This window comes from Mesoplodon densirostris, chromosome 2 (genome assembly GCF_025265405.1).
Source record: "Mesoplodon densirostris isolate mMesDen1 chromosome 2, mMesDen1 primary haplotype, whole genome shotgun sequence".
In the NCBI taxonomy this organism is placed as follows: domain Eukaryota; kingdom Metazoa; phylum Chordata; class Mammalia; order Artiodactyla; family Ziphiidae; genus Mesoplodon; species Mesoplodon densirostris.
The window spans coordinates 33,725,073-33,750,840 of NC_082662.1; the positions used below are offsets into that span (position 1 = coordinate 33,725,073).

A 25,768-nucleotide genomic window follows, 5' to 3' on the forward strand; every position below is an offset into this window, starting at 1 on the left:
TATATGTGTGTGTGTGTGTGTGTGTGTGTGTATGTGTATATATATGTAATAAAGGATTACACATCATTGTTACTCAGAATAAACTGTATTTTGAACAGATGAAAAATTAGAAAATTGTTTTTGTTTTTAACCCAAACAGTGGCTTTTTATTTTAGTTGTTATGTATCATGGGGGTGACAGTGTTCTGCTAAAGTGTAATGGTATAGGGCTGTTAGGTATTACAAATACGTTAACCACACACAGCACATTCTGACATAGAATCTTCATCTTCACTGCAAAGTAAATGCCTGTTCTAAGTTAAGGAAGAAGAAGCCTGAGGACAGGTCAAGCCATTTCAAGCCATTAAAGGAAAATTATAGCATTTAAATATTGCTGTTAGTTAACTGTCAATTGGAAATATCACTTTCTGTGTCAGTTTTAAAACCTTTCTTAGCAGAAGATAACTCAGTATATGGGTGTGTGTGTGTGTGTGTGTGTGTGTGTGTGTGTGTATTAAAACTGTCATTCTGACATGAAAATTAAGGGGAAAAAAAGCGAACTTTATTTTTTGTATTTCACTTAGGTGAATATAAGATTATAGTCTTAGGTCTGTGAACATTTTTAACCTATATTTTATTTTCCAAAGAAATACTGCTACCAGTCAAAGCTTATGTTCCTTGAGAATTTCAGCAGTCTAAAATAAGGGAAAACAAAAGTTTAGAATATGGAAACAACCAATAATCCTCACTAGTAATAAAAGACAGTGAGATATATGCTTAATCATTTATGTCAAGTTAAATTGCTGACCCCTTACCTCCCCGCCCCTTGTGTTTATAAGTATTTTAAAGAATAAACTATTGGCAATTACATTTTGTTTGTTTTCTGAGGAGATAGAATGACAGCTAATAACATACATTTCCATGACTTTTAACTGGAGCTATCTATCATTTTTTTGTGTACTTTTTAAAATTTTTTGTCTGCGCAGCATGTGAGATCACAGTTCCCCACCAGGGACTGAACTGCGCCCCCTGCATTGGAAGCACAGAGTCCCAACTGCTGGACCGCCAAGGAAGTCCCTGGAGCCATCTATCATTTTAAAAGTTCTTTGATAGAAGAATTTAAACAATTAAAAAGATATATAACAATAGATGTCATTAAGTCATACTTCTCTTAGAAGGAATAGGTTGCCTGTGTGAATACTGCAGAATCTTTTTAAAAGAAATCTGTGCCAGTGGCCTTAAAATAATTGAGTAATTCAAGGATGTAAATTGAATTGTGATAATTTTACCTAGGAGAATTCAGGAAAATATTTTAAAGGTACTCTTTAACTTAGTGAAAATGCCCTAGTTTCATGTTTTAAAAAGCAGCAACAGAATTTCACAAAACTTTGAGGATAGTTTTTTTTCTGCTTATTTATTTCTAGGAAATCCAAGATACGGGTCTTTTCATAGACATTCAGATATATTGAAAGGGAAAAATGACTTTATATTGGCTGTTTTCTGGATATGCGTTTTTTTTTTTTAAGGAGTCACATGATGCATTATTGGAATTTGGGAATAATAACCTACAAATACTGGTTCATGTTACCAAGGAGGGAGTGTGGAAAAACCCTGTTCTTCTTAAAATTCTGTCTCAACAGCCAGTAGAAACAGAAGAAGGTAAGCTTAAAACTATACTGACTATTGAAGGAGGATTTAGTTCTAAGAGAATTAAAAATTTTTTCTGGGTTAAAATTTTGTGAATTTCACCTGTGTATCTATAACCAATCATTCTTGTATCCTTTGAATAGTAAAAACTAACCATTAGCACTTGATTCTTGAAGGATTCTTGAATATTTATGTAGTGTTTTAAAAGTATCCCTTTATACTTGTTTTTCAATGTTGCATTGACTGACAATGTTTATACAGAGTTCCTGAGATAGAAATTAATAATCTGCTTCCAGTCCTTGGTATATAATAGAGCTTTGCTTATAATGATATTTTGTTTACTGGTTACTACAGCTGAGGATTATGAAAAAAATTACTTCTTATTTTAAATTTATGAAACATTGGAATTTAGCGTTTTTATAGAGATATGCAAAGAAAGAAAATTCTTACAAAGTTGTCAGTTTAAGTCCAGAAGATTTATGGGTTTGAGTTGACATAGTGGCATTTGCATTTTAGACACACAAAATGTCTCATTTTATATGTCCAACAGTTATGATTTCATTTGCTTTAAGTTAGTGGAAAGTTAAAAAGGATCACGTTCTGTTAAGTATGTTTCTGGAATAATAATGAGTTTCAGAACAGTTTTTATTTACACTTTAGATAGATCTTTTTTTAATTTTTATTTTATTTAAGACATTTTTTAAAATTTATTTTTGGCTACATTGGATCATTGTTGCTGCATGCGGGCTTTCTCTAGTTGCAGCGAGCAGGGGCTACTCTTCGTTATGGTGCATGGGCTTCTCATTGTGGTGGCTTCTCTTGTTGCAGAGCACGGGCTCTAGGCCTGTGGGCTTCAGTAGTTGTGGCACGGAGGCTCAGCAGTTGCGGCTTGCGGGCTCTAGAGCGCAAGCTCAGTAGTTGTGGTGCACGGGCTTAGTTGCTCCATGGCATGTGGGATCTTCCCGGACCAGGGCTTGAACTCGTGTCCCCTGCATTGGCAGGTGGATTCTTTTTTTTTTTTTTTTTTTTGCGGTACGCGGGCCTCTCACTGTTGTGGCCTCTCCTGTCGCAGAGCACAGGCTCCGGACGTGCAGGCTCAGCGGCCATGGCTTACGGGCCCAGCCGCTCCGCGGCATGTGGAATCCTCCCGGACCAGGGCACGAACCTGCGTCTGCTGCATCGGCAGGCGGACTCTCAACCACTGCGCCACCAGGGAAGCCTAAAGCACTGGCTTTTCCCCATTTTCCTTGAGACTCAGGAGAGCCAAAGCAGCAGCCTTTTGTTCTTTTTTTTTCTCTCCCCTACCAAGGGTTGAGGGAAGAGATCCATCCTAATTGTTCAGAGGTACTAACTTCCTCCCCTAAATCAAGCTGAGAAGGAACCAGCCAGCTCTTACTTCTTCCTGGTTGTTTTTCTTTCCCACCCCAGTTCATTTTTTCCCTTCTACCACCTACCTCTGAAGCCATTTTATGAATTGTCATGTGCCACCTGAGCCTTCAGTAAAAACAAAAACACTCTTTTCTGTTAGAAAAGAACAAAATTTTTAGCTGGACCTTAAATGTTACCATTTTTTACATGTTGAAGTATATATGAGGTAAACTGCCATGATGTTTGCACCTTACTTTTTAAGTGGCTGAGAAAAAGAAAAGCTAGATAAAGAAATATGGCAAAACAGTTCAGTTGTTGAACCTAGATGGAGGAGAGGGTATATGATTAAACATTTTTATTTTGTATTAAAATGTTTAGAAAAAAATAATATACAGAAGGGATCACAGTTGGGAGTGAGACGTCTTAGTGTACACTTCATTATGTCATTTTAAATATTGAAAAGCTTCCCTGGTGGCGCAGTGGTTGAGAGTCTACCTGCCGATGCAGGGGACATGGGTTCGTGCCCCAGTCCGGGAAGATCCCACATGCCACGGAGCAGCTGGGCCCATGAGCCATGGCCACTGGGCCTGCGCGTCCGGAGCCTGTGCTCCGCAACGGGAGAGGCCACAACAGTGAGATGCCCGTGTACTGCAAAAAAAATAATATATATATATATTTTTTGAAATCTATGGATGGATTTCCTTTTTAAAAATACAGTTAAGTATTGATTTTAACATAACTTAAAATGATTTTTAAAATGCAAGTTTGATCTGTGTGTTAAAAATTGATATAGTGGTTTAACTGTGGCTGTAACATGTTGAGTAAAATAGTTTTACCTCATAGAAATAATAGCTACGATTTATAGAATGCCTGCTATGTGATGGGCACAGTATTAGTGCTTTCTATCTCCCGTAATCCGTTAAACAGGCAAGAGATTACACATACCCAGGGCCGTGTAGTTAAAACTGTGGAGGCAGGATCTGATCCCAGATGCGGAGATATCTAAAAGTTTTTGATTGATTAAAGTGATAACCATTGGTTGCTAAATATATGGTTTTATTGAACATCTGTAATATATAAAGCATTGTGCTTAGTGCTGTAGGGGATACAAAAGTTAACAAGGCATGGTATTCGTACACAAATTGCTGACAGTGTAATAAGGGGGATATCAGGGACAAATAATAGCAAGTAGTATTGAGCATTTACTCTGCCTGGCCCTGTGCTCTGTGTCTTACTTGCATTCTGGTATTTCATTTATGATTCTTTCATCTCTTTGGGGTAGATATTACTAACCTTTTCATAGATGAAGAAACTTGAGGCTCAGACAGGTCTACTAATTTGTCCAAGGGCCTCACAGCTAGTATATGTGAGAGTCATGATTCAACCTCAGTTTTGTGATTCCACAACCTGAGATCTTATACTCTAATCATTTATTATTGTACTTAAAGAGAAAACTAAGTGTGGTAAAAGAAGTAAAATGCTGTGGGAATTTAGAAGGGGGTGGGTTGTATAGATAACATGCCTGTTTTCAGGTGTGAGATTTGTGAAAATGCATACAACTTGGTAGAGCAGATAAATAGAGCATAATCTGATATTAGGCAGTTTAGGATGTAGGGGACAGATGTGGCAGGAAATAATATGGAGGAGCTAGGTTGGAGAGAATTTAAAAAAGAATTGCCAGGACACAGTAACTAAGTTGATTTCCTTAGGAAAGGATTTGGCAAGGAAGGATAATGCCAAAATTTCATTTCTTTATGATTGAGAGAATACCATTACTGAAAATAGAAGTAAGGAACGAGGAGCTATTTGAGATATGATTGTGAGTTCATTTTGTGGAATTTAGTGCTTGTGGGACTAAAATAGAGAAAAGTCCAAATGCAAATGATCTATTTTCTGTCCATGCCTTTTGACCTTGACTGTGTATTAGTATCTATGGAATTTAAAACCAGAACACACACACACACCACCCAAGGTCCAGGCTCTACCTGCTAAATCAAAATCTCCAGGGTTGGAGCTCTGGAATACAGACCTTTTTGAAGTGCCACAGGAAACAGGCAGCTTCCACCTATAAGTGCTGGGAGTGTAAATTGGTACAATCTGTGGAGATTAATTTGGCAGTAATTTCACTTCTAGGAATTTTTGCTATAGATACAGTTGTGCATGTGTGAAATGGCCTCTTTACAGGACTGTAAATTGGAGCCTTATTGACGGTTGTCAAAGATTGGAAACAACTTGCAAGTGTATCAGGAGGGGATTGGTTAAATTAGTTATATCCCTACAGTGGAACAGTACTTATTTGTTAAAAGTATTGAGGTAGCTCTCAATGTACAATGATGTGATAGAATGACCCGTATGATATAGTAAGTGGGAAAAGAAATATGTCTTCTGTACTAAGAATGTTTCTGGAAGGATAAACAAAAAATTGGAGATGATTATTGTTTCTTGGGGAGAGAGACTAGGGGACTGGAGTCAGAGTAGAAGGGAGACAACTTTTAACTGTATACCTTTTGGTGTGCCTTTTGAATTTTGTGTCATTTGCGTATATGGTGTTACCTATTTTTTTAAAAAGAATTTTAAAATCTCTACAGTTGATTCTGATATGTAGTTAAGATTGGGCCAGTGGTCTCTCCCTCCCCTTCCCACCATCCCGGTGGTTTATCATTAATATTAATGATTTCTATTCCACATGTGGCCTGTAGACCTAGTAACATGGCTATTACCTGAGAGGCTTATTAGAAAAGCACAGTCTCAGGTCCCATCCCAGACCTACTGAATTAGCATCTGCATTTTACTACAGTTCCCCCAGTGGTTCAGAAGGCACTTTCAAGTTTAAGAAACACTGTTTTAGGGCTTTCTTGGTGGCGCAGTGGTTGAGAATCTGCCTGCCAATGCAGGGGACACGGGTTCGAGCCCTGGTCTGGGAAGATCCCACATGTCACAGAGCAACTAAGCCTGTGTGCCACAGCTACTGAGCCTGCGCGTCTGGAGCCTGTGCTCCGCAACAAGAGAAGGTCGTGACAGTGAGAGGCCCACGCACCGTGATGACGAGTGGCCCCCGCTCGCGCAACTAGAGAAAGCCCTCGCACAGAAACGAAGACCCAACACAGCCAAATATAAATAAATAAATTAATGAAAAAGAAAAAGAAACACTGTTTTAGGTGAACCACCTAAAGCAGGTTGTTTGCTTGCCACTCATCTTGACATGTATATTCCCACCTCTGTTCTTTAAATAATACTGTGTAACGATGCCACACACTTGTTAAGTATTTACTATTTGTAAATCGAGGGCTTGTCCAGAACACTGTACAAATTGGTGTTCAGGTGCTTAATATTGAGTACTGCTCAGAGCAGCATTTTCCAAAGTGTGTACTGAACCAGGAACGTAGATTTTACGTTGTGCTAATGATATGTGTAAAAGGGTTCTCTGGTCAAATCAGTTTGGGAAACATTGGGTTAAATAAAAGTGAACAGTTTTCTTCATTGCAGGACTGTTCAGAGATTTGACCAAGGAATCCTTTTTTTTTCTAGGACTATCTCTCAGGTCTTTTGGTCGGTGGAACACACTTTGAGAAATGCCTGGTTTAGAGGAAAGACCACCACTGGCTTTGGAATCCTTGGCAAGTTACCTAATTTCTCTGAGTATTAATTTTCCTAACCTTAAACTGGGGATAACAATACTTGCCTTGGTGGTGGTGTGAAGAATAAATGAGAGGTATATAAAAACAGTCAGTTTAAAGCTTGGTACCTCATAAGTGTACAAGTGGTAGTTGTTAATATTACATAGGATACTTGCCTTTTTCCCTTGTACTTAAGTTTATAGTTCATTTCATTGTTCCTTACTATCCTTATCAGAAAGTGAGGGAGGAGAAGGTGAAAGAATAAATTTTGATGAAATGTTAATAGTAGCTTTATTAAAAGGTATGGTGTTCAAAATAAAACTACTAAGTAATGTGGGAATAATTAGCAACATTAATTTATTTTGCTCTTTGCTCTGTTAGATGAGTACTGAGATTAGAATAAACTTCCAGTTATATCAGCTGACTTTTTGTCCACTAAAAACAAGCAACAACAAAAGATATCAAACTTTCATCTTTACAACCTTGACGTGTTATGTGGTATGTTATCAAACTGTTTTATTTTTCCTTTTTTCTAGTCAATAAATTGATTGCACAAGAAGGACCTTTCTTTCTGCAAATGCGAATAAAACATTTGTTGAAATCTAACTGCATCCCCCAGGCTACTGCTTTATCAAAACTATGTGCAGAATCTAAAGAAATTTCAAATGTGTCATCTTTTCAGCAAGCCTATATCACGTGCTTATGTTCCATTCTTCCTAATGAAGATGCTATTAAGGAGGTAAGTAAAGCAAATAACCGCTGTTGTCATTCACACTAACTATGAATTTAATAGATTTTAATAATTGTATGCCAGGCTGAAACCCAGACTCATTTTTTTTCAGGCTATGAAAAGTACCATTTTAATTATATATTTAACTGTTCAACAGATTGGATATAAAGTTATGTCTTGTAGGTGGATTTGAAAAGTAGATAATTAAAGAATATGCAGATGAATGTTTATGTATTTGGGTGATGGTTTGCTTTGAAATCTTTAAATATGAAAGTTGCTTTTTCCTCTTAAACTAATGATTTCTCTCTGGGAAATGTGGGAATTATTAATACTGGTGTCAAGAGATAAACTAAAGAGAATGGCAGTTAACTTTATTTAATTTAAGTTAGTTTATATATTTAACTCTGTAAGCAGAGAGGTGTAGGACTTTAGAAACCATGAATACATTTTGAACAACGATTAAGCAGACAAACAGGGTTGTTTTTTTTTTTTAAACCTGAATCATTGTTTTCTTTAGAAAAGTTGGAATTAGTTTTCTCTAAGAGTTTTTGATAAATTATACAGAGAAAATGAGGAATTCCAAGGCTGTATTCCATCATCTACCTTTAATTCTCTTACCTGCCATTCGGGTCTTACATATGGATTCTCATTTTACCTCTACACTGAACTTTCTTATTAAATGTAGGAATCCCAAGGATCTGGTTCTATGCTGTAGTAATTCTTAACCTTTTATGACAATTTCAGCTGTAAATATCTTACTCTCCAAATGAAACTCTCCACCTTTCCACTTCACTCCCTTTAATATTCAGACTCCACCAGGACCAACAGTCTATCAGTCTGATCAGCTTTTCACTCTCCTTACTCTGATTTTCCATGGTCAATCATTATTAGCACTCCTTTGCATACACCCTCAATTCCTCTCCTGGTCTCTCTCTTAATTGTACTTATTTGACTAACCTGTTTCCTCATTATCCCTTCATCTCCACCTGTTTTGTATCTTTACCTGCACCAGTGGGGCCAAACTTAGGTGGAGAATAACCTGGCAACTGATTTTACTTTAATTCAGTCACACTGTGTTTCTTTAGTTCATTCACTCTCCCACTCTCTTAGATTACTATTTCATACTTTTTCCTTTTTTTTTAAACCTATGCTACAATACCTTCTGTCCCATCTCCGTCTCCACTGATGAACTTTCTTCCTGTTTCTCTGAGGAAACTGGGACAGTTGGAAGAGAATTTCCATGACATCTATTCACCTACCTGTATTTATGCATTTATACCTTCTCTTCTGTTACTAAGGATAAACTATATCTGTTTTCCCCTGCAAAGGCCAACAATCCCCTTGACTTCAGTGTCAGATCCCATCTGCACTTGCCCCCTCAAGTATAATGCTGCAGCAGTTTTCCCTTTCTCTACTGCATTTATCAATTTCCCCCTCTGCTGTAACTATCTCATCAGCATTTATGCTGTTATTTCTTCCATTTTTAAAAGAGAAAGACTTCTTCTTCCAGCTACCACCCCATTTCTGTACTGCCCTTTCAGTGTAATTTCTTGAACCATTGTCTGAATTTACTGTTTAACATTTTTCTCCTTGAACGTATTCTAATATGGCATTGGCTTGTACCAGTCCACCACATCACTAAATCCACCTGCAAAAGCAGTTCTAAGAGGGAGGTTTATAACATCCTCAGGAAACAAGAAAAATCTCAAATAAACAACCTAACCGTACACCTAAAAGAACTAAAGCAAAAACAAAAACCAACAAAACACAAAGTTAGTAGGGAAGAAATCGTAAAGAATCAGAGGAGAAATAAATGAGGGACTTCCGTGGTGGCATAGTGGTTAAGAATCTGCCTTCCAATGCAGGGGATGCAGGTTTGATCCCTGGTCAGGGATCTAGATCCCACATGCATGCCACAACTAAGAGTTCATGTGCTGCAGCTAAGAAGCCCACGAGCTGAAACTAAGGAGCCCACCTGCATCAACTAAGACCCGGCACAACCAAAATAAAAATAAATAAATGAAATGGAGATTAAAAAAACAATAGAAAAGATCAGTGAAACTTTCAAAGAGCTGGTTCTTTGAAAAAATAAACAAAATTGATAACTTTTAGCCAGATGCATCAAGAAAAAAAGAGGGCCCAAATCAATAAATTCAGATATGGAAAAGAAGTCACAACTGACACCAGAGAAATATAAAAGATCATAAAAAATTACTACAGACAGCTATGCCAATAAAATGGATAACCTGGAAGAAATGGACAAATTCCTAGAAATTTACCATCTCCCAAGACTGAACCAGGAAGAAATAGAAAATATGAACAGACCAATTACCAGTAATGAAATTGAATCAGTAATTTAAAAAACTCCTAACAAACAAAAGTTCAGTACCGGATGGCTTCACAGTTGAATTTACCAAACATTTAGAGAAGAGTTAATACCTGTCCTTCTCAAACTGTCCCAAAAACTTGTAGAGGAAAGAATACTTCAAACTCATTACATGAGGCCAGCATCACCCTGATACTAAAATCAGATAAAGACACCACGAAGAAAGAAAATTACAGGCTAATACCACTGATGAACATACATGTAAAAATTCCCAGCAAAACATTAGCAAACTGAATTCAACAGTACATTAAAAGGATCATGCGCCATGATGAAGTGGGATTTATCCCAGGGATGCACGTATGGTTCAATATTCACAAATCAATCAGTGTGACACACAACATTAAATTGAAGAATAAAAATTATATGTTTATCTCAATAGATGCAGAAAAGGCTTTTGACAGAATTCAACATCCATGTATGATAAAAACTCTCAAAAAGTGTGTATAGAGGGAACATACCTCAACATAACAAGGGCCATATCTGACAAGCCTACAACTAACATCATACTCAGTGTTGGAAAGCTGAAAGCATTTCCTCTAAGATCACGAACAAGACAAGGATGTTCACTCTCACCACTTTTATTCAACATAGTATTGGAAGTTCTAGCCAAGGCAGTCAGATAAGAAAAAGAAATAAAAAGAATCCAAATTGGAAAGGAAGAAGTAAAACTGTCACTGTTTGCAGATGACATGATATTATATGTAGAAAATCCTAAAGACACCACCGAAAACCTAGAAGAGCTCATCAGTGAGTTTGGTAAAGTTGCAGGATACAAAATCTGTTGCACTTCTGTACACTAACGTGAACTATCAGAGAAATGAAGAAAACAATCCTATTTACAATTGCATCAAAAAGAGTTGGGCTTCCCTGGTGGTGCAGTGGTTGAGAGTCTGTCTGCCAATGCAGGGGACGTGGGTTCTTGCTCTGGTCTGGGAGGATCCCACATGCTGTGGAGCAGCTGGGCCCTTGAGCCATGGCTGCTGAGCCTGCGCATCCGGAGCCTGTGCTCTGCAGTGGGAGAGGCCACAACAGTGAGAGGCCCGCGTACCGCAAAAAAAAAAGAGTAAAGTACCTAGGAATAAACCTAACTATGGAAGAAAATACCTGTACTCCAAAGACTGTAAGACACCAATGAAAGAAATTGAAGATGACACAAACAGGTGGAAAGATATACTGTGTTCATGGATTGGAAGAATTAATATTGTTAAAATGACCATACCCAAGGCAATCTACAGATAAAGTGCAAACCCTATCAAATGCCAGTGGCACTTTTCATAGAACTAGAACAAAGAATTCTAAAATTTGTATGGAAACATGAAAGATTCCCGAGTAGCCAAACCAATCTTGAGAAAGAAGAACAAAGCTGGAGGTATCATGTTCCCTGACTTCAGACTATAGTACAAAGCCACAGTAATCGAAACAGTGTGGTACTGGCACAAAAAAAGACACCTAAATCGATGGAGCAGAATAGAGAGCCCAGAAATTAACCCACACTTATATGGTCAATTAATCTATGACAAAGGAGGCAAAAATATACAGTGGGGAAAAGACAACCTCTTCAGTAAATGATGTTGTGGCGCATGGGCTTAGTTGCTCCGTGGCATGTGGGATCTTCCCAGACCAGGGCTCAAACCATGTCCCCTGCATTAGCAGGTGGATTCTTAACCACTGCGCCACCAGGGAAGCCCCATCAGGGAACTTTGAATCAAAACTACAATGAGGGGGGCTTCCCTGGTGGCGCAGTGGTTGGGAGTCCGCCTGCTGATGCGGGGGGTGCGGGTTCGTGCCCCGGTCTGGGGGGATCCCCCATGCCGCGGAGCGGCTGGGCTCATGACCCATGGTCGCTGGGCCTGCGCATCTGGAGCCTGTGCTCCGCAGTCGGAGGGGCCGCGGCGGTGAGAGGCCCGCGTCCTGCAAAAAAAACAAAACAAAAAACTACAATGAGGTATAACCTCACACCTGTCAGAATGGCTGTTATCAAAAAGACAACAAATAACAAGTGTTGGCGAGGATGTGGAGAAAAGGGAACCCTCATGCACTGGTGGTGGGAATGTAAATTGGCACAGCCACTATGGAGTCAGTGTGGAGGTTCCTCAAAAAACTAAAAATAGAACTACCATACGATCCAGCAGTTCTACTCCTGGGTATTTATCTGAAGAAAACCAAAACACTAATTAGAAAAGAATATGCACCCCTATGTTCATAGCAGCATTATTCACAATAGCCAAGATGTGAAGCAGCCTAAGTTGATGAATGGATAAAGAAGATGTGAGATATATATATATATCTCACATTGTGTATGTATACATATACGTATACATATATGCAATGGAATATTACTCAGCCATAAAAAGGAATGAAATCTTGCCTTTTGCAGCATGGATGGACCTAGAGGGCATTATGCTAAGTGAAATAAATCAGATAGAGAAAGACAAATACTGTATGATTTCATTTACATGTGAAGTCTAAATAAACAAAACAAGTGAACAAACTTAAAATAGAAACGGAGTTCTAGTTGCAGAGAACAAACAGGTGTTTGCCAGAGGAGAGTGGGCAGGGAGGAGGAAAGAAATAGATGGGTGAGATTAAGAGGTACAAACTTCCAGTTGCAAATATATGAGTCGTGTAAGAAATATATAGTATGGGGAATATAGTCAATAACTATGTAATATCTTTGTATAGTGACATAGCATAACTAGACTTACTGTGGTGATCAGTTTGAAATGTATAGAAACATTGAATCACTGTGTTGTGAAACAGGAACTAACATACTGTTGTAGGTCAATTATACTTCAAAAGCAAACAATCTCATAGAAAAAGAGATCAGATTTGTGGTTACCAGAGGTGAGGAGTGGAGTGACGGGGAGTTGGATGAAAGCAGTCAGAAAGTACAAACTTCTAGTTAGTAAGATAAGTAAGTACCGGGATTGTAATGTACAACATGATAAATATAGTTAACACTGCTCTAGGTTACATATGAAAGTTGTTAAAAGAGTCAGTCCTAAGAGTTCCCATCACAAGAAAAAAGTTTTTTTTCTATCTCTTTAATTTTGTGTCTATATGAGATGATGGATGCTCGCTAAACTTATTGTGATAATGGTCTCAAGATGTATGTAAGCCAAATCATTATGCTGTACACCTTAAACTTATGTGCTGTATGTCAATATTATCTCAATACAACTGGAAGAAAAAAATGCACGATGACTTCCCAGTTTTCACCTTACTCCATCTGACTTATTAACTCTGTCTTTTAAACTTTTAACAGATTTTTCCACTTGGCTCTAGGGTACTATACTCTCTTTGTTTTCTATCTACCTGGCTGATTGATCTTTCTCATTTCTACTTGCTCTTCCTCCTCCTCTCTCTGATGATTGAATGTTATATTACTCTAGGACTCTTTTTTTGTCCTCTCTTTTCTATTTACACATATTCCCTTGGTGATCTCATTTAGGCTCACGGTCTTAAATGCCAGTTATGGCCTGAATCCCAGATGTTTTATCTCCAGCTCAGTCCTCTCCTCTGAGCTCCAGACTCATATATTCAACTGCCTAATCACTATCTCGACTTGCTTGGCTAATGGCATCTTAAACTTAACATGTCCATATCTAAGCTCCTGATATTCCTGGTATTAGGGCTTTGTTTTGTTTTTATGAGCTTTCCTCTAAATGAAGTCAATTGTAAAACAACTGTACTCCAATAAAAATTAATTTAAAAAGAGACAATAGTTAAAAAATAAAAATTAATGAAAGAATAAGAATAAATATAAATGAAGTCAATTGCATTCCAACTGTATTCTCATTGTTGGAGGGGGAGGAGGCGGGTAGAGAATAACCAGCTACCACTTTTTTGAGCTTTTACTATGTATTAGGCACTATGCTAAATGCTTTGTATACACTGTCACATTTAGTTCTCACAACTCTTAGGTAGCTCCATTTTGGTAAGGAAGTGAGGCTCAGATTAAGTAATATGTTCATGGTTATAGAACTTAATGTAGATAAGCTGAGATTCAAACCTGACTTTGGTGTACTACCACTAATATTATATTAAAGATATAGGATGATAAATACTATTCATTGTGGTATATACCTAAGTGTCTATATGTCATATGGTGTCTTAGGCATTGGAGATACAAAGATGAATCTAGAAGCCTTTGAACTGGTGTACTTGCTTTCACTCATGCCTTCTACATTTTATTTTTCCCCGAAGTAGCCAGAATAATCTGTAAAACTTAAATCAGGCCATGTCACTTCCTTGATCAGAACCACTCAATAGCTTTCTGTCTTGCTCAGAATAAATCCAGAAGTCTTTATATTCTGTGTGCCATGGCCCCTGGCTACTTGTCTAACCATCTCTGACTATATCTTCTACAGCTTAATGCTCACTCCTCTCCAGCCCTCTTGTCTTTGCTGTTTTTTGAACAAGCCAAACATATTCCTACCTTAGAGTTTTGCCTTAGATCACTCCCTGGAATGCCTTGCCACAAGATAGTTTGGATAGCTCATTCCCTTACATCATTCACATCTCTCCTTAATATTGCCGTATCAAAGAGGCCTTCCTCACTGCCCCACCTGAAGTAATACCCTATCTCCCCCTACTCAGTCTTGTTTTTCTTTAATAAATATCTCCTGTCAATTATTATAAATATATACAAATCCATCTAAAATGGCCCCCATCACTCTCTGCCCCCTTACCTACCTATTTTTTTATTTATAGTACATACCACTATTTCTGGACATAATATTTGTTTATTCTCTGTTTCCTCCCACTAGATTGAAAACATTGTAAGGACAGGGACATAAATTTGCCCATTGCTGTATCTCTACATCCTAGACAAATACGTAGCCACATAGTAGGAACCAAACATAAGCCTGTAAATTTATTTGTTTGCAATGTTGGGAAGGGTAAGGAGATGGGAGACTGCTTACCTCTAATAACAGCTGCAATATCATGTGTTTGGGAAGCTTAATCAGAATAAGATGGAGTAATGGTTATTCTCAGCACCTAATATATGCCAAAAGAATTCAGAAGAAGCAAAACTGCTAGACCTTGGATTTGATTCCTCTATCTCTCAATCTTTGTTTATTTAAAACCTATTTTGTTTTTAGCATTGTATTAGGCATTGGCAAATACATAATGGTGTACATGGCCTAGTTTGGTTGCCAGAAACAGTAACAGGAAGATAAGTACTAAGCCATATGATAGTGCCTCTAAATTCCGTAGAAGTGTAGAGGTAGAGAATATCGTTGTGGACTGGCGTATAAGGCTTTATAAAAATTGATCCTTGAGTTGGACCTTGAAATAATGGTGGGGTTTGGGTGGGTAGAAAGAATGGTTTGGGGATAACTGACTCTGGTAGTAAAGGCAAAGAAATGAATATGCACTTTGTAGGGAACCACTAGGGAACACCTTGCCTGGAGCAGAGTGGATGTTTAGGTCTTGTGAGAAATAAGACCTGTTGCGTAGGGAAAAGTAAGGCCTTGGAAACTCCAGTGCATTTGAACTTAGATTCAGTGCAGTAGAAATTAGGAAGGTTTTGAAGATAGGAAGTGAAATGACTGAAACAGTGTTTTAGGAAGCATAGACAGAAAGAGTATATATTAGATTTAGGAGAAGAGATTGGAGTTAGCAAGAGGAGAAAGGATGGGACTTGCTGACAGGACAAAAATAAGGGATAATGTGCAGAGATCCCTTTAAGAGACTCAAGACCTGGGAGACTGGAAGAATGGGGGTGCTCTGCTACTGACAAGAATGGCAAAGAAGAGAGGGGTATGGGAGAACAGGGAGGATATGGGATGCTTTGTACAAGATCTTTCCTGGTTTATTAATAACAAATCAAGAAAACAGGATTTCTTCCTGAAGTTACAGAATTAATTCCTTTCAACAAATTTGTGGAGAATGCAAGGAACTGGGTTATTGGAAATGTGATCTGATTTACTATGGTCTGTGGATCAAATCCACCCGGCTACTTGTTTTTGTAAATAAAGTTTTACTGGAACACAGTCACGCCTATTTGTTTATTGTTTATGACTGGTCTTGCTCTACTATGGCAGAGCTGAATAGCTGTAACCAAGACCATCTGGCCCGCAAAGTTGAAAATATTTTCTTTCTGGGTGTTTACAAAAAATGTTTGCTGACCTTTGCTATGCAAGATTCAGATTTCCTAGTGTATTACAACCATTAAATATCATTTAGTCTAACCTTCCATGATTTACCAATGGTGAGACTGAGGCCAAGAGGTAATGTTTCCAAGGCCCTGCCTTCATTAAGCTAATTATTAAGTCCAAGCCCAGGCTAGAACACAGATCTCCTGGCTCCCTGGCCAGCTCTCTTTACACTGTACAACTTACTTCTAGCTGGTAAACACTGATGAGTCATGTTCTAACAGGAAACATTTTGGTGGTATTTTCATTCCATTCATAGTTATACATTTATGTATAGGTGCAACTTAAAATATTTTTATAATGATTGGGATTCATTTGTTAAATATGTCAATGTGACAACATTTGGCACACATCATAAAATTATTTTAAAAGGAACACTGGTACCATCATAATTAGTCTCTTATCCAGTGATGCTTTCTTTTGCAAGTGAGAGCAGAATTAAAGAAATCTTTCAAAATTTGCTTTGGGAAAGGACCAGTGAATCACTAGATGTTCTTTAATTGGAGTTTAAAATCAGCACATGTTCTAAGGCAGCAAAGTTACACACAACATTTGCCATCTACTTCAGCTGAGTTCAGGAGAAGAGTCAAATTAACTTGAGTAACAACTGGGAATAAAAGTACTTATATTTTGGCACCTGTAGGTATCACAATAATGGGTGTGTGTAATAAGAAACCTCTGCTGGGGAACATTTAGCCAGACATGTACAATTAAAATTAATTGATGGGGTCAGCTTGAAAGCCAGAATTCAGAACCCAAAATTTAGAACTCCATGGAATCCTCAAGTTCTAGGTTGTAAATACCGTATTTAGAATTGGATGAGATGACACTGTTATTAATTTTACATATGAAAGGATTTTAAAAAAATATTTATTTATTCATTCATTTGGCTGCACCAGGTCTTAGCCGTAGCATAGGTGATCTTTGTTGCTGCGTGAAGGATCTTCACTGTGGTGTGTGGGATCCCCAGCTGCAGCATGCCAGCTCTTAGTTGTGGCACGTGGGATCTAGTTCCCCGACCAGGGATCCATCCCGGGCCCCCTGCATTGGGAGTGTGGAGTCTTTAACCACTGACCTCCAGGGAAGTCCCTACATACGGAAGGATTTTAAGGAAAGTTACAGACTTGGCCATGGCCTAGTGTCGCAAGTGGATGTTTCCTATGTATATATTTTTTATTACTGAAAGAGGAAATCTTTGCAAAGGTCAAGTTTCCCACATATAGTATAAAGGATAACGATGTTTTAAACATGAAGCACTTCTGTTATTATGAAGAGCAAGAAATCTGTCTGCAGAGTTCTTGGCACAGATAAAGAAGTGGTTCATTTCAGTCTTGATCCCTGAGTGAACTGCATCTTCAGTGTCTGATGTGGTTACAAGGCTTGCTTCTTCTCTTGATGAGGAAAGGAAAAGACAAACAGGACCCGATTTACTCACCAGTCTAACACTGTTGGGAATTGACACAGTCACTAGGTATATAAATGATAAACAGAGCAAATACACTTAAACAGGACCCATTAGGAATCCAGTTTGGGAGTAGAAGAAACAGTAAACAACAGCATAGAGATTCCAGATGTACCTTTTTTAAAAATTTTTTTATTTATGTATTGATTTTTGGCTGCGTTGGGTCTTCGTTGCTGCGCGCGGGCTTCCTCTAGTTGCGGCTAGAGGGGGCTACTCTTTGTTGAGGTGCACGGGCTTCTCGTTGCGGTGGCTTCTCTTGTTGCAGAGCAAGGGCTCTAGGCCCGCAGGCTTCAGTAGTTGTGGTGCACGGGCTTAGTTGCTCCGCGGCATGCGGGATCTTCCCGGACCAGGGCTCAAACCCATGTCCCCTGCATTGGCAGGCAGATTCTTTTTTTTTTTTTTTTTTTTGCAGTATGTGGGCCTCTCACTGTTGTGGCCTCTCGCATTGCGGAGCACAGGCTCTGGACGCGCAGGCTCAGTGACCATGGCTCACGGGCCCAGCCACTCTGTGGCACGTGGGATCTTCCCGAACCGGGGCATGAACCCATGCCCCCTGCATTGGCAGGCGGACTCTCAACCACTGCGCCACCAGGGAAGCCCTGGCAGGCGGATTCTTAATCAATGCACCACTGGAGAAGTCCCCAGATGTACCTTAAATAAGAAGATTAAGATGGATCCTGAACAAGGAATAATAAAGTGTATAATTAAAATTAAAATTGATAATATTACTTTATGTATCCTTATGGTCATATGGTGAATGAGATGTACTTTCAGAAAATACACTAAAGGTAGAAGCCTGTATGAAGAACTGGAAGATTTGCCTATTTAAATATTTTATCTCCGAAAGCAGAGTTCTTTTAAATAGCTTTGAAGAGACATCTTCCTAAAACTTAGTATATATTTGGATCTCACCTCTGCTGTTACTTTCATGGGTTATGTGTGGGTATTTTGGTTGATATATGATTATATTGGAGGGGTCATCATGGAGAGTTAGTCAGACACAGTCATTTTCAAGAATCCAATAGGACAATTCAGGCTTCTCTCAGATACTCAGAGTCATAGGATTTAACTAGAAGCATCAGTGACCATTTGTTTCTTTAGGAAACATACAAGTGACCACTCAATAGCATAGTATTGGTCTGTGGTATTGCTGCAGTTTAAAAGAAACCTGGTTTTTAGAAGCACAACCTTTTTTCCAGGTGATGTCTATGAACCTAACAGGGATGATTCTCTCAAAAGTAGACCCAGGGTTGCATGAAATGGAGGCTTGCTAACTGACTCCTCCCTTTCTCCTACTCGGGGATGCAAGTGAGAGAAATCTTATTATGTGGATAACTTCCACTTTGATTCCTTTTTGAAAAAACCATTTACCAGCTTGTTTTTTAAAATCCATTATTAGGAACAAATTATTTGCATTATATCCCAGAGCTGATCAGGAAAATACTAGATTGAAAACCATAGTTCTAGAGAAAGATAAATGTTAAAATATTCCAGTAATGGCGCTGGCCAGAATACTAGTTTACCTTGGTTAGCCTAAGCGTGAAGATAACTTAAGAAGACAAATAAGCCATCTCTACCCACCTTCTCTTGTGCCAGTTGACTACCTGTCGTACCATTGCTGTTTAATTCGCTGATTATTATGAAAGCCTTCTAATTGCATCTGTTCTTGTCCCCAAAATTCATTCTCTGCAATAGCCGAGGTGATCTTTTTTCTTTTTTAAATAAAATTAGGCATTTTATTTTGAGATAATATTAGATTCAGATGTTATTGTAAGAAATAATACAGTCCTGCCTTCCAGTCATTTAATATATATTCACTGGAGACTGTGTTAGGCACTGGGAATACAGAGGTGAAAAGACACAAGGGAGAGCAACAGCAGACAGTATTCACACAATGTGAGGCTTGGGGAAAGGTCTGTGCTGGAAATTGAGTTCCAGGTTATCAGCATTTGAAACCAGAGAGTGGAGGGCATTAACTTTTTCAGAACTCTGGAAATTAACTAAAGGCTTACTGTAATCCTAGGAAGTTTTATTCAAGAAAAACGCATGAATCTCAGAACAGTGAGCTTGGTGGCATTTTAACTTGCCCTACTTCTCATTTCCCTCTCCCTAGCTTCACAGTAACCTTGAAAACCAGCAGCCTAGCAGCCACCGAGGAAGCAGAATGGTTTTGGAACTCTGCAAAAGCCCATCCCCAGAGAATTGTCACTATTTGACCTACTTGGCAACTTTCTGAAAAGCTGTGTTCTCAGGATTTGTCTTTATTTGACTCAGAGCTCACTCCACCAAAAGTTCTGTCCTGGGGCATTTATCAAAAATAATGATTGGTAATTGTTTAACATGACAGTTGTCTGAGGAGGAATTGCCAGTTGGGCTTAACAAAAGACTGACAAAAATTAAAAAGAAAAACTGGGATATAAGATGTCCATAGAGGACTTTGAAAACCTCTGATATAGTCCTAGTACTCTGGAAGGTAACACAAATGTATAGTGCTGTATGTCTGCCAAGGAATGACCTGAGAAGGCTCTAATCCCTCACCTCTTGGTTACCTTGAGGCTTCGCACAAGTAGGAAATGAAGGACAGGTTAGAGCTGTAAACTGCCTACTGAAATACTGAAAGGATTCCCCAACACACACACACAGCTGCTTGGCAAAAGCAGAGAGACTTTCTTGTTCTAGGCATTTACGCAACATATTCAACATCTTGAATTAAGCTAACCAAGCAGAGATTGTAGTGGCCACACATGACAAAGAATACAGGCTTTACAGAATTATTCCAAGAAAGTCACTAAACAAACAGTAACAATAATAAACCCCAAAGAGGTGAAAGATTCTGATTTCCAGAGTTGCCACAATATATTATTTAAAATATCCACTTATCATTATAAAGAAATATGGTAGTCCATACACAGGGAAAAAGGCAGCCAACAGAAACTTAGGATGCCCAGGTGCTGGACTTACTAGAAAAGGAACTTTAAATCAGTTATTGCAAATACACTCAATTCGTGGTAGTTATGTTTTATAGAGTCACTGCAAACACTGAATTAGCTTATACTGAATCCATTGCTCCTAGGGGAAATACAAGGTTAGGTTCCTTCAAGCCTCTGGTCACATAATTTTTGTCAACTGATCAATACATAACCTTGTTTTATGTGCGCTTCTGTTTAAAGATACCTTATTTAATTTATATTACTGATTTATTAACATTGAACTCATAGCCAACAGCAGTGTAACTCATGCCTGCATGAAACTTATTTAACACATGTATTTTCTCCATAAGGCACATCACAGTCTCTTGCACTTAGGAAATTAGGCAGCACTTCGGCACTACAACTAGGGGCTATTCTAAACAGTGAAATCACCAATGAAAAATACAAAAACATTAAAGAGTGGCACTAAATAGAACATGAAAAAGATACTTGTTACAGTATGAGAACTGAAACAAAAAGAGCAACACCTTGTTTGACCTTAGCTGGGAACCTGCTCAAGAGAGGATTCAAATTTTTTGCCATTATATGCATGTTCATGAATGACTGGGAGAGCACTGTGAGTATTGAATTTGGGGGTTAAAAATAAATTTCATCAAGTAGGCTAATTTGTAAGTACAGAATCTGCAAATAATGAAGATTAACTGTATATTCAAAGAACTAAAGCAACTAAAGAAAAGTATGAGAAAAATGTCTCAAGACGTAGACAATAGAAGTAAAGAAATAGAAAAAAAGAACCAAATAGAGACTGTGGAGTGAAAAAGTACAATAATTGAAATTAATTCACTGAAGAGGCTCAACATCAGATTTGAATTAGCAGAAGAAAGAATTAGCAAACTTAAAAGAAGTTGATTGAGATTACTCAATCTGAGGAACAGAAGAGCCCCAAAATACATGAGCTGGCAGCATTGAAGGGGGAAATAGACAATTCAAATACAATAGTTGGAGACTTTAATACCCCACTTTCAATAGTGGATAAACCAACTAGACAACAAGGAAATGGAAGGCTTGAGCAGTACTATAAGCCAACTGGACCTAGCAGACGTTTATAGAATATCCAAGAGCAGCAGAATATACATTTCTTCTCAAATGCACGTGGAACGTTCTCCAGGATAGATATATGTTAGGCCATAAAACAAACTGATAAATTTAAAAGGATTGAAATCATACAAAGTATGTTTTTTGGCCACAATGGAATGAAATTAGAAATTAGTAGCAGAAGGAAATTTGGGAAAGTCACAGATACGTGGAGATTAAACAACACCTCAGAATAAGCAATTGATCAAAGAAAAAAAATGAGAAGTTAGAAAACACATTGGGATGAATGATGAAAACACAACATATTGAAATTTATGGGATGCAACTAAAGCAGCATTTAGGGGAAATTTACGGTTGTAAAATGTCAATCTTAAAAAGAGAAGGATCTTGGGAGTTCCCTGGTGGCGTAGTGATTAAGATTCTGGGCTTTTACTGCTGTGGCCCAGGTTCAATCCCTGGTCAGAGAACTAAGATCCCCCTGCAACCTGTGCAGTGTGGCCAAAAAAAAAAAAAAAGATCTCAAATTAATAACTTAACCATCTACCCTAAAAGACTAGAAAGAAGAGCAAACTAAATCCAAAGCTAGCAGAAGGAAGGAGATAATAATGATTAGAGTATAAATAAATGAAATAGAGAATACAAAATCAATAGCAAAAAGTAATAAAAGTTTGTTTTTAAAGATCGACAAAATTGATAAACTTTTAGTTAGACTGAACATGAAAAAAGAATACTCAAATTACTAAAATCAGGAATGAAAGAGAGGACATGACTACTGATATTACAGGAATAAAAAGGATTATAAGAGCATACCATGAACAACTATACACCAAAATGTTATATTTACTTAGATGAAATGGACAAATCTTAGAATGAAACAAACTACTGAAATTAACTCACGAAGAAATAGAAAAACTGAATATACCTATGACTAGTAAAGAGATCGAGTAGGTAATTTAAAAACTTCCCACGGGGCTTCCCTGGTGGCGCAGTGGTTGAGAGTCCTCCTGCCGATGCAGGGGACACGGGCTCGTGCCCTGGTCCAGGAGGATCCCACATGCTGCGGAGCGGCTAGGCCCGTGAGCCATGGCCGCTGAGCCTGAGCGTCCGGAGCCTGTGCTCCGCAATGGGAGAGGCCACAACAGTGAGAGGCCCGTGTACGCAAAAAATAAAAAAAATAAAAAAATAAAACTTCCCACGAAGAGAAGCCCACACCCACATGGCTTCACTGGTCAATTGTACAAAACATATACAGAAGAATTTACACCAGTCCCTCGCAACGTCTTCCAGAAAATAAAAGAGGAGGGAATCCTTCCAAACTCATGCAGTGAGGCCATTATTATCCAATAACCACAACCAGACTAAGATATCAAGAGAAAGAGAGGTACAGACCAATATCTGTAACAAATATGGATGCAAAAATCCTCAACAAAATCCAGCAAAACAAATCCAGCAATATAGAAAAAGGAGTACTGTCTGCCCTCTGTATCCATGGGTTCTGCCTCCAACTGTGGATTGAAAATATTCAGGGGAAATATTTCCAGAAAGTTCCAGAAAGCAAAACTTGAATTTGCCCCCTCCAACAACTATTTATATAGCATTTACATTGTATTAGGTATTATAAGTATTCTTGAAGTGATTTAAAGTATACAGAGGATGTGCGTAGGTTATATGTAAATGCTGTGCCATAGAATAAAGGACAAAAGCTACATGTTTGTCACAAGAGATAGAAAAAGCATTTAACTAGATCCTACACCCTTTCGTGTTAAAAGCACTCAGCAAACTAGGAATAAGCTGGAAACTTCCTCACCCTGATTAAGAGCATTTGTGGAAACCCACGGCTGACATAATACTTAGTGATGAAAGATTGAGTGGTTTTCCCCAAAGATCAGGGACAAAACAAGAATGTCTGCTTTTGACATTTCTATTCAATATTGTGCTGGAAGGTTTAGCCAGAGCAGTTAGGCAAGAAAATAGTTAAAAGGCATCTAGATTGGAAAGCAAGATGTATAAGTATTTCTAATTGCATATATCATGATCTTGTATATAAATGATCCTAATAAGATCAATATACAAAAATCATTTTTATTTATATACATCTAGCAATGAACAGTACAAAAAATGTAATTAAGGAAACAATTCGGTGTACAATAGCATCAAAAAGAATAAAATATTTAGAATAAATTTTTAAAAAGAAGTACAAGACTTGTTTGTATACTGAAGACTTTAAAACATTGTTGAAAGAAACTAAGTAAATGGAACAACATCCCATGTTGTTGGGCCAGAAGACAGTATTGTTAAATGGCAGTATTCCCCAAATTGATCCTCAGATTCAGTGACATCTCTGTCAAAATTCTACCTTCCTCTCTTGCAGGAATTGATAAGATGATGCTAAAATTCATGTGGAAATTCAAGGGACCCTGGATAGCCAAAACAATATTGTAAAAAGTACAAAGTAGGAGGACTCACTTCTTTATTTCAAAGCTCACTAAAAATTTTCAGTAATCAAGCCGGTGTTTTCCCGGCAAAAGGGTAAGCGAAAAGATCAATAGACTAAAATTGAAAGTCCAGGGCTTCCCTGGTGGTGCAGTGGTTGAGAGTCCGCCTGCCGATGCGGGGGACACGGGTTCGTGCCCCGGTCTGGGAAGATCCCACATGCCGCAGAGCGGCTGGGCCCATGAGCCATGGCCGCTGAGCCTGCGCGTCCGGAGCCTGTGCTCTGCAACGGGAGAGGCCACGGCAGTGAGATGCCCGCGTACCGCAAAAAAAAAAAAAAAAAAAAAAAAAGAACAGAAATAGGACTTCCTTGGTGGTCTAGTGGTTAAGACTGTGCTTCCAATGCAGGGGGCATGGGTTTGATCCCTGGTCGAGGAAGTTCCACGTACTGTGTGGCGCAGCCAAAGAACAAAAGAGAGAGTCCAGAAATAAGCCCTCACACTTACAGCCAGTTGATTTTCTACATGGATGCCAAGATAATTCAGTGGGGGAAAGGATAACCTTTTCAGTAGTTGGTTCTTTAACAAATGGATATCTACTTGTAACAGAATGAAGTTTGACCCTTAATACCACACGTAGAGATTAACTCCAAATGAATCATAGACTTAAATGTAATAGCTAAAACTGTAACATGTTAGAAGGAAATATAGGAATAAATCTTTAAGACCCTGGATTAGGCAGTTGTTTCTTATATGTGACACCAAAAACACAGGTGACAAAAGGAAAAGTAAATAGGACTTCATCCAACTTTGTGTGTCAAAGTCAAGAAAGTGAAAAGTTGATCCACAGAAGGGGAGAAAATATTTGCAAACCATATATATGTAATATAATCTGATAAAGGACTTGAGCCCAGAATACATGTAGAACTCTTTAAAAATCAGTAATCAAAAGACAAATAATTTAATTTTTTAAATGATCAAAGCGTTTTTTTAACCATTAGATTTTTTTTTTTTTGAGCAGTTTTAGGTTTACAGAAAAATTGAGTGGAAAGTACGGAGTTCCCATATGTTCTCCCTCACCCCAGAGTCACCTATTGATGTCTTGTGGTTGGTGTGTTAGATTTGTTACAGTAGGTGAGCCAGTACATTATTATTTACTAAAATCGTAGTTTACATTAGGCTTCACTCTTGGTGTTGTACATTCTATGGCTTTTGACAAACGTATAATGACATGTATCTACCATCACAGTATCATATAGAATAGTGTCACTGCCCTAAAGATTTCCTGTACTCTGCCTATTAATCCCTCACTCTCTCCTCTCAGGCCCCTGGCAACCACTGATCTTTTTACTGCTTCCATAGTTTTACCTTTTCCAGAATATTATGTAGTTGGAATCATATAGTATGTAGCCTTTTCAGATTGGCTTCAGATTGGCATTAAAAGTTCTTCCATGTTTTTGTCTCTGTCTCTCTTTTTCCCGAGTTATTATCAAACTCATATTGCCCTTATTTAATTTTTTTAAACCAACCAAAGTCCATGGTTGGTTCAATCTTTGTGCTGTGCATTCTGTAACCTGCAATTCTCAGGAGTCTAATACTGCTGTTTATTGTGTGTGCTGACATTTTCTGGAGTGGCTTGTTTATTTGTGCTTTTTATAGTTTGGGATTGTGAGCCTCAGTTTTGGCGGGTTGAGTGGGGGTAGGGAATACTTTATGTCTGAGAATTCTCATAGGCCTTAGTTAGCATATATCTGTATAAATCATGTTTACGTTTGCTTCTGCCAGGCGATTTAAAGATATTACCAGCCAGAATCTTCTTTTTATTTTATTTGTTTTTCTCAGTTTGGGTTTTTTAGACAATAGAATAGTATTATATCAGACTCCAAGTTTGAACGAGGAAAGATTATAAATTCTCAGAATGTTTTTGATCCCACAAGAACCCAGGTTGCGATGGACAAATAC

General features: G+C 38.2%; 1 protein-coding gene across 1 annotated transcript in view; it reads left to right on the forward strand.

Moving 5' to 3' along the window:
• RLF (RLF zinc finger) overlaps window positions 1-25,768 on the forward strand; it is a 79,772-nt gene that overhangs the window by 34,094 nt on the left and 19,910 nt on the right. The window contains exons 4-5 of the mRNA XM_060089584.1: window positions 1,505-1,637; window positions 7,147-7,349. Coding sequence (XP_059945567.1) covers window positions 1,505-1,637; window positions 7,147-7,349 — 336 coding nt within the window. The remainder of the gene's footprint in view (window positions 1-1,504; window positions 1,638-7,146; window positions 7,350-25,768) is intronic.